The sequence below is a fragment of the Pygoscelis adeliae genome, unplaced genomic scaffold (genome assembly GCF_000699105.1).
Source record: "Pygoscelis adeliae isolate BGI_AS28 unplaced genomic scaffold, ASM69910v1 Scaffold77, whole genome shotgun sequence".
Classification (NCBI taxonomy): Eukaryota; Metazoa; Chordata; class Aves; order Sphenisciformes; family Spheniscidae; genus Pygoscelis; species Pygoscelis adeliae.
This window is the reverse complement of record NW_008825216.1, coordinates 5,770,132-5,785,955: the sequence shown is the minus strand read 5'-3', so window position 1 is coordinate 5,785,955 and position 15,824 is coordinate 5,770,132. Positions and strand designations below refer to the sequence as shown.

Here is a 15,824-nt window from a genome sequence, read left to right as displayed (position 1 = left end):
TTGATCTTCTGGACGATCTACTGCTCTTGCCCTTTGGACCCTCCCAACCCCCAGCCTCTGTTGCAACGCTGTGTGCTGGTGGTGTGGGAGGAAGATGAGCACTACTCAAAGCACCTTTGGCAACACACTGTTTTTTAAAAAGCTTTTGGGGTGGAGTATCTCCCCAAATCTAATTATGTAAAGCAAAGCATGTTCTAGGTACTGTGTTGCCAAAGCTGCTGCTCAGCCAGTGAGCAACTGCACACCTACACTCTATTGTCTGGCCGCTGATTCACACCAGTAGCAAGGTGGATCCCTCATAACACCTTCACAACTATGTGCTTGCTGGGGCAGTTGCAGCGTTAAACTGTCTCATGTACTTAAAAGAGGTTGCATTTTGGGTTTTTTTTGCCTTCTCTAGCCATACCATCACATGCTCAGAAAGATGTCAAATGTAACACAAATGGCACGAGTGGTGTCAGCCTCTGACCTATTAAAACAGAATCAGCAACCATTTGCTTTTCTGACTGAAAAACTTACCGTGGCATGGGCAGTTGCATCAGACAAACGTGTCTGATGTCTTATGTGGTCATAATCTAGACTTACACTAAACCTGTTTGGAATTAACTTCAAGATGTTGCAAAACGTTATTTGATGCATTTTGCAAAACACAGATAGGAGCCTGCATCTGAGGAAAATGAAGAATGGTAGTAGTACTTTTAGATAGTACAGCCTTCCAGAACTGAAGCAGGAGAACGAAACATTGCATGGAATGTCATGGAAACTGGTCTGCACAAAAGAAGTAGGTTCGTGTCCTAATTACTGTCTTGCGGAAACAGACTCTGCCAGTTCCTTTGTGGGCCATCTAGCCCTCTCTTTGCCTGCTGGGGAAAAAGGTGCAGAACTTCTATGAACGTTTCTTCACTAATTTAGGCCTAAACATGGGGGGTTTCTTTGTTTTTTAACAAGTACTACTCTGTTGCTGAGCAGCCCCATACTTCACTTTTTGCTTCCACTAAACCTGCTGCCAGATGAGGGCTGGGTGTGGGGGATGTGGCTTAATGCAGAAGAAGCGGTATCCCAAACAGCCGTGTATGCTGGGGATCAGAGTCCTTTCACTCTCTTTTCAGCTTTCAGAACAAAGCAGCAGTGTTTATGAGATCACATAAAATTTCAAGCCAGTTAAAACTATAGTTCCTAGAGACTACTCTAGAACTAGATATTTTATTAATTTATATTGTTACGTAAACATTCCAGAGAATGCAACTTATTTTTCCCACGGTAGTTTTACTCTGCAATACTTGCCTTTTCTCTAATAATCTGTTTGCACATGTTCACTTCTCTCATTGAAAATCTGTTTTTGCGGAAGTATCAGTTTTGGCTTTTGCATTTTTCCACTGACTCTCTTCTTTCCTCTTAAGGGAACGATTCATCCTCCTCTTTCTGCCAAAATGCAGTGATTGGCAGCAGTGCTGAATTTTTTTAGAGTACCTTTTTTGTTACAGCCATAGCTATGCAGCCAGATTTATAAAGCTATTGGGATAGTGACACAATCATATTTTTAATGGGAAAATAAACAAGCTAAGGCACAGGTTTTATAGCTCACCACATTAAATAGCCAAACTTCTGAAGTTTCTCATTTTAACTCATCCTAAAACTGTCTACACTCACCACTAATGCAAGTTTTTGTTATCTATCACCTTCCTTATCACTATGAAAATAGTGGTTTTGGAGCTTGCTGGCAGAGACCATTCTTAGAAAATGATCATCCTGTTGTTGGTATATCTTCAGATCTGGGCTGATGTTTCAAACATCCCATCCCATTTTCTGGAACAAGCAGACCACACTATTTTCCAAAATTAATCCAAAGATGATGGCCAACCAAGGGAGCATTCGGTTCAAGTTCAATGTAACTGCAAAAGAAAACAGAACAAATTTATCACCATTTAAGAAGATCATAGCAACCATATGAGAAGTCATATTAATTTGTATTTATAAGAAATCACACAAATCTATTAAAGTCTGCATTCCAAAGCCATGCATAAAATTAACATGAAATTTTCATCTTCCAGACACACAAAAAATTCTGCTTTATGTTTCAATGATTCACTATGAGTTGTCTCAAATGCTGATGGATCTGATAGCTGTAATACAGCATATACAAAGAGATGATGGTGAGATAAGAGGTGCTTTTTCTTTTTTTAATAAAGTGTTCCATTTCATTCACTTTCTATTAGAGTCTAAATAACAAAGTTTTAAGCTAAAGCTATTTCAGTCACATATCTGATGCTGATTAAAAAAATAACAGCAATAATAATGACTTCTGTAACAGCTGCATTATCTCACACACATACTATACAAATAATGTAGTAATAAAAAAGCAAAACCATACCTCTAATTGCCTGAGAGTTTGATATCAAGACAAATACTTTTATAAATGCAAGGCACAAAGGCGTGTAGTCATGTTCCCAAATAACAGCTGGAATTAGCAAAAGCTTTCCATAGGTGGACAACAGAAGTGCTTTCAGAAGTAAAATGAAGTCAGGTTTTGTTTTCAGCATCTCAGGTCTCATCCACCGTAAGGTAATAAAAATGCCAAACAAAAATGAAGTTTGTTCTAAGAGGAAATAAGGAGTTGGAAAGAGAGAATGAAGTGCCAAAATCAAGTCCTTTTTACAATGAATTTCAGTGAAATTATGTGTCCTAAATGCAACTGAGGCACTGCTATTTAAAAGACATAGGGAAACATGAACATGTCCTCCATCTCCTGTGTTCGTTCATGACATTCAAAATAATTCTATCACAGAATTCTGTCTGTAGGATTGTCATACTCATAATTTCTGACACCGTACAGCAGAGGAAGTTTAGCATATGAACTTCCTTTACTTTTCCTTTTTAACAAAATGAGAGGTTTTTTTTTTTTCAACCGTTAGCCTGTAAAACAAAATCAGTACTTGTCTTTTTTGAAAAGGTCACCAGCAATGAACCCTTTCCATCCAGCATGAGAAAGAACACTAAGGCGAAAATATCATTGAGCGATTAGACTTTTTTTGACACCGTATCCCTGCATAACACTGGTATTAATGCAGATGTCAAAGCAACTCTCACAACAACTGTAAGAGATGAATTACTACTGAGTAGTAGTAATGAGTTCCAACATTTTTACTGACCTGTTTCAAAAGCCTACTTAGAGCAACACTAGACAATAAATGACGGAAGTTAAACTCTGAATGTCTAAAGGAAATACTAGTTTTAGTCTGCAGGTTTGATTTAAACTCTATCACCAGAAAAAATATGAGAATAAAACTATTAACCAAAATAAAACAAAAACCCTCCCCTGCCTTCAAATTTAGTCTTGCAGTAAATACAGAAGTATTTACTCTTTACCAGTGATGACACTGCTCTGTATGTTTGTGTATTCACGTAACAAAAAAACAGATACAGCTTTTCCCGATTATTGTTTACTCCTGTAAGGATCATCCTTAATGTTGCATCACCTTAATGAATAATAAACCTTGGAGTCAACATGAAATATGGAATAAGGCTGAGCTCTACATTTGTCTTCAAAACTATGTAAATGGATTCAGACGAAGATTTCTGAATATTGCCACTATTCAGTGTTTTGGTAACTAATGCTTATCATATCAGTCTGAACGGTAATCAGGATCAAAATATGCATTTGCATTAAATGAAGGCAAATGAGAGAGTATGTGTATAATCATTTAACCACACTGGGTAGGACATGACATCCATTCTGTATTAATTTTTGTAATACAGGCTTGATGAAAGACTCATGAAGTTATTCAGTACTTAAAGAGTAAATAGTTACATGAACTAATCATCGATCTTACCTAAAGAAGCTATACCAAACATTCTATAAAAATCCCATTCCTTGGCATATCTGATTAAGTCATCAGGATCTATATTTTGGCTTGAATCCTGTAGTTGCAACCACCTGAGGTAAGCCTCACAGAGCAAACAAAATATGCAGAGCTTCCCATGAATCTGGTAAATGAAAGAATAATAAAAGCATTAGTATTAAATCAGCATAAATTAAAGTATTAGTATTAAATTGGTATTTAAAATACATTTCTAAAACTCCACACAAACAAGCTCTGTAGGTTTATTATTTTTGTTTAGAAATATAAGCAAATTACTTCTGTTGAGACAGTACTTTGGCACATCATCCTTTTAACATAAATTAACGTGATAAGCCACTTAGAGAAGGTAGGAAACTGCATGAACAGTTCCATACAGAAGAAAGCATATAACTGTAGTTTGTAAAGCCTGCTCTAAACTTTTTTTTTAATTGGGAAGGGTGTTTCAGTTAGGAATATAAAAACAAAATTGTGCCATAGCTAGCAGAACTATACTATCAAAAATTTTAGTTTCAGGGCAACTACGCCCTTCAGTGAACTGGTTTAAATAGCCTTGTTTCTGTTTTTCCCTGGGACAACCTCCATTAGAAGAAACTGGTAGGTAGTTATACCAAAAACATTTCTTAGTTCAGATAGGGGTGTAGAACCAAAAATAAATGGAGCAATGTAACTAAACAAAACTTAAAAGTATCCTCTGAAGTGACTGCAAAAATGATGTCGTGAGGGTCCATAGTTAGCATGTTTCCACATTAAACAGTCTGTAAGCCAATGTTTACGTGGGATCAGTTCTGGTTTTATACAGATTTAAACAAACCAGTGCAATTTCTGTGCATGGATTCTACTTTTTCCATTAAAGACTAGTTATGCCAATTGCACACACATGCACAGGCTAAGCCAATTTAAAATTCAACTCAATTTATTTGAATAGACAAAATTTCCACAGATGGAATAGTTCTTCCAGAAGCCTCATGGAAAATATCATTACCAGTCTCCAGAACATTGAATTCATTAAAAACCTTCAGTCAGATTTATGCTTGAAAGGTGAGGTGAGTATATCTATCTACATTGCTTAACACTGGACTGGCCAAGAGGTATCAACATGAACACAGCATACACTTACGCTTGGATAGTTTGCTCTAGATTAGCTTACCTCTCCTGGGAAATCAATCCTTAAAGTAAAAATATGCAATTCTGTCAGAAAAGCTACAGCTCTACACTCCACCCAGGCCAGCACAACTAAGTTGACTACGTAACTCTGCATCAGCAATGCTTCATGTGAAAGCCACCGTCTTTTGCTATAGTTTTGAGGACATGGTTAATTACTCAGGAGGAAACTTGTGAGAAATTAGTACAGTAGGTTTAATTGGCATAGTATTGTTAATATGGTATGTTATACTACTATAGATCATTTCAAAAAGAACTGTTACCAACAGAAATTTAAGTTGGAAATGAACTTGAAATTAGACTTTCCTCTTCCAATGAGTCCAATTAGGACTCTCTTTAACGTGTAGGATGACTGCTGTATTTGCTGGTATTGTGGTAGCGCTTACTGGGGAGACAGTAACTTTCTTAGTAACAGCTGGAGTTTGAGATTTCTTGTGTTCTATTCACAATATTAGACCCTTAACCTGTTCAAGAACAAAACTGATTCAGCTTGATGGAACCTGTGGAAGGGCAGAAGAACAGTTCCTAAAATTTTACAACTATTACAATCAACTTACCAAACCTAAATATATCTTTAACAAAAAAAAAAAAAAAAAAAAAGTCACAGGGTAGGGGCATAGCAACTTACGTTTATCTTTGTATTGAAAAGAATGTGCCTGTAGGCTTGTGCTTTACATAAAACAGCATTAATCAAAATGATAACAGGATCATACTCAATGTATTTGTCCACAGGTTTCTGGCAGGATTTCTGAAAGTCACAAAATAACAAGAATTAGAAGAAAAAAAAAGAAAAAGAAAGCAAACGTTTATTAAATGTTCCTCTACGCTTAGCACAATTACATAAATCCAAAGTAGCTATTCAATTCTTATTAGTCTTTCCTTAACGTAATCCTCATTTTCAATAGGTTTTTAATCCATCCAGAAAAATTGCTTCCCCCCCTTGACGCTACAGTTGACACAAGGATTTCCCTTACAAAATATAAAGATACAGTATTGTTTTTTATAGGCTTCAGATTAACACAGATAATAAACCATGCAAGGATGTCCTTGCATCCTACAGATGCAAAAAAACCCAAACTGCCTTCCCCACACTGAAGAAATACACCACTATCTTGTTAAAGGTTATCTGATCATGGCCTGTCTACTGGTTATTTTGGGAATTTTTTTTGGTATTTTTTGGAAAGAAAATGAATTTCTTTTATCACTTCCTTCTTTTAAAAGAGACGCTTTATCCTCCTATCCTACCTTTTTCCTCCTTTCAAGAAAAAAAGTAAATGTTTCTTCCTGTTGCACTGGTCTTCCATACTGGTAAGTAGTCCAGATGTTTCAATTCATTTTCCATTACTGAACAAACACCAATATATTTAGAATACCGATAATGTAGTTTTCACACACAGATATAGCCAAAGAGTCAGAAGTTGCTACTGAACAGTGGTAAGACACTAGACCGTTACTCCTCCAATACATCTGCTGGTTCCCGCTGTGCCTACTAGAGGGGTTATTTCACCCAGACCACCGGGAACTGCTTGTCATCAACCCCCTTCGGATTTATTGACTTACCTGCATGGGTGGTCACTCCTTGACTTGAGTTAAACGAGAAAGGCTAACAGAAGGCGATTATACTAACTGTGAACAGGACGGTTCAGTAAGTGTCTTACAAAAGGCTCCTCTAGCAGACCTGAGGGGGAAGTAACTTCCAGCAGAGAGCTGAGGAGCAGCAGCAGTTGATCGCAGCAACCCCTTCAGCTCAAACGAGTGCACTTGCAGAGGGGTGCTCGCCTGCAGGTCAGCTTTCTCCTGCCGCCGATCCTCCAGTTCAGCTACTTGTTTCCTCCAACCCGTCCTCAGCTAATCCCACTCCCCTGGGCCTTCACAGTAGCTGCCGTGCTCAGAGTACAACAGCCATAGAGACGATCTCCATTTCCACTTTAATGAGTGCACGGCTGTGCACTGCCAGAAGAGAAATCTATGCACACAGCTTTCCGAAATGCTGTAACGGTCAAAAATGCAGCATTTGACAACACGCACCTACAGACAAACTCCCAGGAAAGAACAAAAAGTTTTTTTCCGTTTTATAGGGATTCCTTGTGTCCAAAGTTAACTTTGCTTTGCTATTTACCAGATCTATTATTGGAGAACTTGAGAAGCAAAATTTCACTAGCAAACTGTCTCAAAAGTCCCATATCCATATCAAGAAAAACATCCAAACAAATATGTAAGTTGAATAGAGTGTCTAAGGAATGTTCCTACCACTAATCAGTGTTTCTTGGTCCAGCTCAAGAAAAAAGCCCAACAAACTCATTTGGATTAGAGAAGAAAATACTGTGTATGACAGTACACAAGTTAGAGGTAATGAATTCAAAAATTGACTCAATTAACCAACGGTTTGATAGGTCTAAAATTAAAGCGAGAGAGATGGAAGAAAGGACATAATTAACAGAAGACCACAGCTACAGCATTTAATAGAGTGAAAAAGAAATTGCAACTATAATTAAAGGCAGCGCCTCGCTTCATTTCTTTCTACAGGGAAATCATGAACAGATCTTCTTATAGGTGGTGATTCACATATGTCAAATCTCCTGGTTGATGTAGCACAGGAAAACTCCAATTTTTTTTATAGGCTTATTCACACAAGCACTGGACAAGCACAAACAAAAGAAGATCATTCTTGAACACAATGGGTGTCATAAAGGTTAGATGAAGGATATCCTACATTCCCCAGGATTTATTATGCTCTCAAGTTTTCCTACAACAGAACATTTTTTGACCAGGGTCAAAAATCTCTTTGAGAAGAGTAAAGAATGATATTTCCAAGTGGAGGTTCCCAACCAAACACCAATCAAAAAACTTGCAGTTAAGAGGTACTCAAAAATTTTCACTGACAGCTGACATGAATTTTAGATAATTAAAATATATCAGACCAACCCTCCAGGCAAAACCAACGATACAGAAATTCCACTGCAGGTATATAAGGAGACTGCTACAAATGAATACACAAATAGTGGCGTTGCCCGTAAGAATGGGTCTTCTCCTCCACAGCTTCTGGTAGCCACAACCAAATCTTCTGCAGCTGTGGGAGTGGTGTTTAATTCAGTATTTCAGCATACCACCACCAAATATGTAAGAATCCTACTTCTCTTGTGTTACTTTAACAGGAAAAGAAAATCTGCCATATCACAAAAGAGCAGCCATCGTCAAGGACTTTTCACACACAGACACACATACATATTCATGTCTGCCTGTCTTCTAGAGCTAGATGAAAGCCCTGTTCTTAATATTTCTATTTGAGTCTCAATGGTATGAAGGAAAAGTCCTTTGTGCTTATCCAGCCAGTGACCCAGCCAGCCTGAGTTCACTCAGGGACTTGTGAGATCTGCAAACAACTTACTGCAGAAGGCTTGCGTGTCCACCGTCATAGGCCAATCGGACAAAATGAACAGGACACTTGCTATACCACGAGAACGTTACAGAATTAATAGACCCTCTAGGATGAAATTTTCTCCATACCTGGCTTTTTTGTTATTTCTTCCAGCTGTACTACTAAAACATCTGACAATAACCTTAAATGCCTAGGAAGCAAACTTGTGACTAGAGCCTGCCTTCAGCAAAATCAATGCAAGCAAGGGTTAAAGCAGTTTAAGTACACATAGGTTTAACTAGATAGCTTTATCTCGTTAAAGTGATGTCACTTTACGGACATCAATAATCACTAACACTTTCAGAGAAGATCCGTGTGAGCAGCTCAGCTATGGAGAACTGCTTGCACACTTACTTCTAAGATTTTAGTCAGGCAGTTTAGAGTGAGCTACACTACTGGTGCTCACGTCTCATTCCCAACTGCAGTTCTGCACAGCTGTGGTCAGCGGCCTGTTCAGCATGACTGAAGGCAGAACATACTTAACAAAACTGAGCTTTTTCAATCTTCTTTAGGCTTTCTCGAAGAAACGCCTCAGTTATCATAACCAGTTCTAAAACGACAGCAAGAAGTAACTGCATTCCTCTATGTTTTTAACCAGTTCTTCATTTCTTCCTGAAATATGTAACTAACATCAGAAACAGGAAATAACTGGTATCTTTCCTTGAAAAAATAGACATTACTTTGATTAAAAGGTACTTTCAGATTATGTTGCAGAAGAGAAAGGTCAAGCTTGACACCATAAATTCTATTTACGCATCGTCTTCTAAATTGGTAAATTTAAGGAAGATTACTAATGTTTGATACTGACACACGGAAGTCCAATAGATACTGTAAAAAAAACCCTAAACAATACCTTAAAAAAAGGGTGTTGAATGTATTTCAATATTCTAGTGAATTTAAATGGATATTAGTCTAGGAATTGTTTGACTAGTCAAATATTCCTAAATATGCTTGTCTGTTGTTTCAAAAAACAAAAAAAAGGCTTCCATTTTCATAACTTAGAAATTTGCATACTGATCTTAAAAAAATTATTTTTAAAAAATGAGCAAAGGCAGCTTTAAGGAAAAAAGAAATCTTCAAAAGCTAGTACAACCATGTTCTTCATAGTGTAGTGTATCAGATTCTTTCTGATCAAAGCAATCCAAAACAGTTAAGGAAAGTAACATGTGTTTTAACATCTCAGTTCTATTAAATAAGACAAAGGAAGTACTAAAATGTTAGCTGTGACTGCACGTTTATCAGCCTTTTATAAAACATTACTCAAAAGACATACCTCTTCTTTGTTCATCAAAGATACTCAGCTCCAAACACAGTTCACAGACGTATGCCAAATACAATACAGTGTACAAATATATGAGGAAATACCTACTATCGCTGAAGGGCGAAGTTCCTAAAGTATACGAACATGACTTTTTTAGAGTGCTCTCTCCAACATTAAAACATAACCCAATTTTTCAGTAGAAGTATTTTGGGATGGGGGTGGTAGAAGGGAAAAACGTTCTTGAAGAGGAAGCCATAGGACACTACGGAAAATAAAAATATACACTGAATAACGAGGCTTCATCCTGAACTAAAAATAACATGAAAATGACACCAGGAATACGTTTGCAAATCTCTGGATATCAGAAACACCAGTGAAACAGTCTCATTTTAGTATTCCTCTCTCCAGGGATTGGAGTTTGGCAAAATTAAGCTACAATTTTTTGCTGGACTACATATACAGCAGATTTTAACAACATTTACATAGCTTCAACATGGACATAGGTACATTTACATAGGTTCATAGGGCAAATTAGTATGGACCCATGATCTTGTGGAAGCACCCTTACTCCCACTTGCACCCTTAAACAATAAAATGTAATTAGCTGTGCTGCTCTCAGGATTGGTTCTTTATTAGGGATGCGGCTAAGTGTCATAACAAGCTGAAAAACAAAACAGCCCAGTTTCAGATGCACTCCATTTCAGAAAGCTGAAATTAAAAATATTGTTTTATAATTTTTCCTATATGATACATTTTCCAGTAGTGAGTTGGTCTGTAGATTGAGTTATGTAAATAAGAAAAACAACATGCTTTATTTTCCAGGATGGTCTTTGTACTCGTGACAGATTCTTTACCTTACCACATAAATACTTTGCATTCAAAGCATTTACAGTCTCTCTGCCTTGCTGCAATAAAAGAGCTTTTCAATTATTTTTTAATTGCAGAAAAGCTAAATGAAGTGTGCACTGCTTAGGCAATTTGGCTTTCTTATTACAAAACACAAGGGGGATCCTGACTGAGCTCTACATATTGCAATGAATAATTTCTTTCCCTTTGTTAGGGTCTGGAACGATTAACATTTTTGAAACTGTATTTTTAAACACAACAACATATATGTAATTTTAAACCAAATTTTTAAAAATTGCATGTTTTTCCTTCTATTTTTGAATAAGTCAAGTTTGCTAATTTGCTTTTATAGTCATTGCACGTTGACTGCAGAATTTATTCCAGGTTAGCCGAATGTGGGGTTTTTTCCCCTATAGCATTAATACTGTAGCAGCAATGTTATCTGAACAGTATTTTTTGTTACTGTTGTTAATGGTTGGTTCGTAATATATTCAGCTGTATTACTTACAGATCACTTAAGTTTTAAGGATCTCAAAATAATTAGCAAAAATCTCCTCTATAAAGAACCACCTAGGCTTACTTTCACCATCACTTCTGGTTCGGAATAGGGAAAACGCCAGCACGTTCACAGCACAGGACTAGAACCAGACCCATGAGTTGCAAAGCAACCACCAGAAGTCACCTTCGTCGGAAGCAATCCCAACACGCCTGCACCACCAGCCCCACGCCACCCCCCCGTTATCACACTGAAGAAAAAACACATTGAACAGGTCTCCCCGAGGAGGTGAACTTCCCCAGAATTTTATTATCCATTTTTAAATACCTTTAAGTTCTTTTTAAAGAGCGATAGTCCACCTGTCTCTTGTAGTGGCATTTCCACAGCAAAATATATGCAAGATGAGAAAGAGGTTCATTGCCTAAATGCGAATCTCAAGCAAGAAGGACTGTGCAATACCAGAGGTCTGGGCTAGGCTTCTGCTGAAACTGGCCTTGATTAAACAAAACAGATTAAAAAAAAGTTACAGAACTTCAAGAACTTGTGGCAGTTAGCCACCTTGCAGAGCTTTTAACAAGAGCCATGACCTTTCCATCCTGAGTTTCATGGTACTGAGTGGACTTCCATGTTTGATAGAAGAAGGTTTCTTTAGCTTCTTCAGTATCTGTTGCAAGTTTATTTCCAGAGTGGATATTAATGCTTGTGAGGTCTTTAATGCTTGCCCACATTAGAACTACAATATGGACCTCAAAGAAACTTTTAATTATCTTAAGAGCAGTAACAAATGCTGCAGGAACTAAACTGAAGCAGCACCATGAACGTTAGGCTGAATTTCCAAAATTGTACTCTAATACAGTGAGCTGGAAACAGATGTTCCCTAATGGAAGATTTTAGTATTTGCCTCTGGAAAAAATCCATTCTTCTCTTCAACAGATTAATAACAGAATACAAAATCAGGGTATTTTGCTTAGGCATTCAAATTTAAATCTTCCACCTGAAAATCAGGCCCAGATCAGGTTAAACACATCCTAAAACCAAATGTAGGACTAGATAGAAGGTGCTGTTGGGAGAACTTTCAACCTCAAGATGATGTTCCAAAAGGTGTTGAATGACAGGAACATCCTGAGAATGGCAAAGACCTTTTAGATGCAGGTTTATTAATTTATCAAGGATCTCTTTAAACTAGCATGGGGCAAGCCTGTAGGTCAGCATAAAACAGTGATGATCTTGGCAATGTTCTGCTTGTTCCTAATTTTCTGGGGCCAAAATAAGGAAAGAAACCCTTTATGTTACATATCATATGGAACAAATGTTGGGTGGTTGGGTTTTTTTATTTATTTAATGTGTCAGTATTTTTATGTACTACTTGAAAATAGGAATGAAACACAAGTATCCCAAAGCTTTTTAACAACAAAAATATCTAGATGATGTCCACTGGCCTCACTTGGGAGTATCACTATACGATCTTTCTACGTACTTCTTACTTTTTCTCCCTTACGCTACAACGGAGTAGCAGTACTCGATGCTCTAATTCCACAAAGACAGATGAAAACTGTTCGCAGGCTGAGCTGAGAAGGTCACACCTTCTCATCGCACCTCAGACCTCAAATTTTTCTTAAATACCTTCAGCTTTTCATTAAGTTTTTAGAGGCCTACACTCTAAGTTTTATAAATACCTGATATAAATGATGTTTCACACTGGTAAGTGGGATCTTTGTTATTTTCTAAAGTGGAGAAAACTTCTAAGCTATCATTATATTCAGGTGAAGATGATTCATAACACTGACAAACTCATTATAACACTGCTTGCGAAGGGTATCAAATCACATTCTGTACTTGACAACTTTTTGTTGTCAGTAGCGTGATGCCAACCAACTTTTCAGGTCTCTGGCCAGAGCGCAGCATTGCCTGCATGGAGTAGAATGCCTGCAGAGGGTTAGTGCAGTGACAAAACTATTCTTCCAGATTAAAAGGAAAAAGTAAAACAAGAATTGCCCTATTAGAAACCATGAGCTCTTGGCAGCTGGAGAAGGCAGCGGTGCTTTCCTGCAATACACAGATAAAGCTGAATTCAGATCAGTTCAACTGAAGGAATCTTTTGATCTTGGCAATCTTCTAACATTCTCATCTCCACTTTATAAACCGTGAGCTGACGTGTTTCTTACTAACGTGCTTTCTATTGCCTGTTCCTCATGTGGACCGCTCCTACTCTCAGCACTTCCTGGGTGGCCAGAAATGGAGAGAAAGGGTTAGAGATGGTATGACACAGCACCACGTAAGAGCAGCTAGGACTAAGACTGAAACTGAACCATGATAACCCACAACATAGAAGAAACAGACTGGTAGGAGTAAGTGAAAAATGGTACCCATCTGGACCTGCATGAAGAAAGGTGGACAGAATTCCAAGTTGCTAGGAAAACGTGATTCTTTACTCTTTCTTCTACTCTGTTCTTTACTCTTTTTGTAAGAGTTTGGCATTTGTGATGAACACAGCAACTGGTACTTAAGTCTTCGATTCTACATGGGATGCCACGGCTCTGAAGACCTGGATCTTCAGTCCTCAAATAGTTAAATGCTAAGAGGAACGGGTGCCATCTACTGGCTCCCAGTTTCCCACAGAGATTATCATAGCCAAATTAATAACCATAATTGATGACCTGGGTTTACAAGATGTGCTAAATCTTATGTGATATGGCTGCAGGCATAAGCTTTATACTTGTCCTTTTGTATCCAACTTGTCCTTGATTTCAAAGATGACTTTGAAGCTCCACATGAAAGAGCTCCAAAGAAAACCATTTACATTTTTATCATGTACCATTGACTAATTTTGACTACATGGTTTGACTACCAATGATTTGATGTAGTTCATATCCACTACTAAACATGACACATTATACTAACACAAAAAACAACTAAAAATCAGTTTTTCCTTGCAGTGTGCATGTCTAAAGCCAGTAGAAATCAATCTCTATTACTTACTTTGTCTTTTACCTAAGAAAATTGCTGATCTCTCCAGTTTTTGAAACATCTGCAGAGATTTTTGTGTACATTTTCAGCTGGTTTATGCTCTACAGCAAGCCATTTGACTGCTGGGCTGGGTGTGCTGGTTTTGGCTGGGATAGACTTAATTTTCTTCATAGTAGCTAGTGGGGCTGTGTTTTGGATTTGTGCTGGACACAGTGCTGACAATACAGGGATGTTTTCGTTATTCCTGAGCAGTGCTTACACAGAGTCAAGGCCTTTTCTGCTTCTCACCCCACCCCACCAGCGAGTAGGCTGGGGGTGCACAAGGAGTTGGGAGGGGACACAGCCGGGACAGCTGACCGCAACTGACCAAAGGGATATTCCACACCATATGACATTGTACACAGCCGTAAAGGTCAGGGAAAAGAAGAAGAAAGGGGGGATGTTCAAAGTTATTGCGTTTGTCTTCCCACATAACCGTTATGCGTGATGGAGCCCTGCTTTCCTGGAGATGGCTGAACACCTGCCTGCCCATGGGAAGGAGGGAATGAATTCCTTGTTTTACTTTGCTTGCGTGCGCAGCTTTTGCTTTACCTATTAAACTGTCTTTATCTCAACCCAGGAGTTTTCTCCCTTTTACTCTTCTGATTCTCTCCCCCATCCCACTGGGGGGAGTGGGTGAGCAGCTGTGTGGTGCTTAGTTGCCAGCTGGGGTTAAACCACGACAGCTGGGAAAAGAGAAGGATTTGAATCAGCTCTTTCTACTATTACCAGTAATTTGTCCATACCTTGTTTTCACAGCCTCTTGTTGATAACAGGAGCTGAGATCTAACATGCACATCTTTCAGCTTGAGCTCACCACTATTTCCCCAAATACAAACTGGCCGCAGACCTCTATGATCTGGTTGCCTACGATCTCTATTTTTGATCTAAGAAATGCTTAAATAACTCAAACTCAAAGTTATAAAGCTGTAAAGGAATTCGTCACAGGTTTCATACAAAGCTTTCTGGTCATCTGTTACGTTTATAGCTTCATGGTTAGTAAATTAACCCATCTTCTAGCAGCATTCTCAAAATGCCAAAGGCTACAAAACTGGGGGGAAAAAACCACAAAGGAAGTTTGAACAATACACACCTAATTCCTTACAAAACACAAACTATTCAACAACTTGTTCAAAAACAAGGTTTCCCAATTTTATAAGGAGCAGACAGGATGTTGTGAAACACAATCACAGATAAAATCAAAGGCTTAGTCAAGATGTATTTGCAGATCCCTCCATTCCAAAATTCTTATTTTTTTCCCCACACTAAAATATAGGGTGCTAAGTGATCCAATTTTTTTTTTTTTTTAACACATTACAAAAAGTCAGAACTAACCACTGGACACGAGTCTACATAAACGCTACTGAAATTTGAAAGCAGTACTTTAGAAATAGTTGAAAACACTGCTTCAAAAGGAAAATGCGTTTTTGCTGCGGCTGCGAAGCCTCCAAGAAAACGTGGGAGACGCTAAAAGAGCAGAAGTTACTTTAACATTATGAAAACACTACGGAAGAAAAAAATGAGCTCTGTGAGAGGCAGCGCGGAAAGGGAGAGCGGCAAGTTCTCGGCTTAGGGCTAGGACATGCCGGTACCACTTTGTAAGTACGACCGCTGTAGCTGGGTAACGCAGAAGCCCTCGTGCGTACCTCGAATAATCATCAGCCAAACCCCGACACGCACGTCCAGCCGCCTGCCAGCCTCCCCCAAGCTGTCTAACCGCGGAGCCGCGCTCACACCTGCCCGTCAGCCAGTAGAAGACGCGGAGCACAGCGACAG

General features: G+C 38.3%; 1 protein-coding gene across 1 annotated transcript in view; it reads right to left on the bottom strand.

The window, feature by feature from the left end:
• Window positions 1-1,171: 1,171 nt before the first annotated feature.
• ARV1 (ARV1 homolog (S. cerevisiae)) overlaps window positions 1,172-15,824 on the bottom strand; it is a gene marked incomplete at its 5' end in the record, with an annotated part of 16,684 nt that continues 2,031 nt past the window's right edge. The window contains 4 exons of the mRNA XM_009329241.1: window positions 1,172-1,892; window positions 2,372-2,596; window positions 3,831-3,984; window positions 5,650-5,769. Of these exons, the coding sequence (XP_009327516.1) occupies window positions 1,786-1,892; window positions 2,372-2,596; window positions 3,831-3,984; window positions 5,650-5,769 (606 nt within the window). The remainder of the gene's footprint in view (window positions 1,893-2,371; window positions 2,597-3,830; window positions 3,985-5,649; window positions 5,770-15,824) is intronic.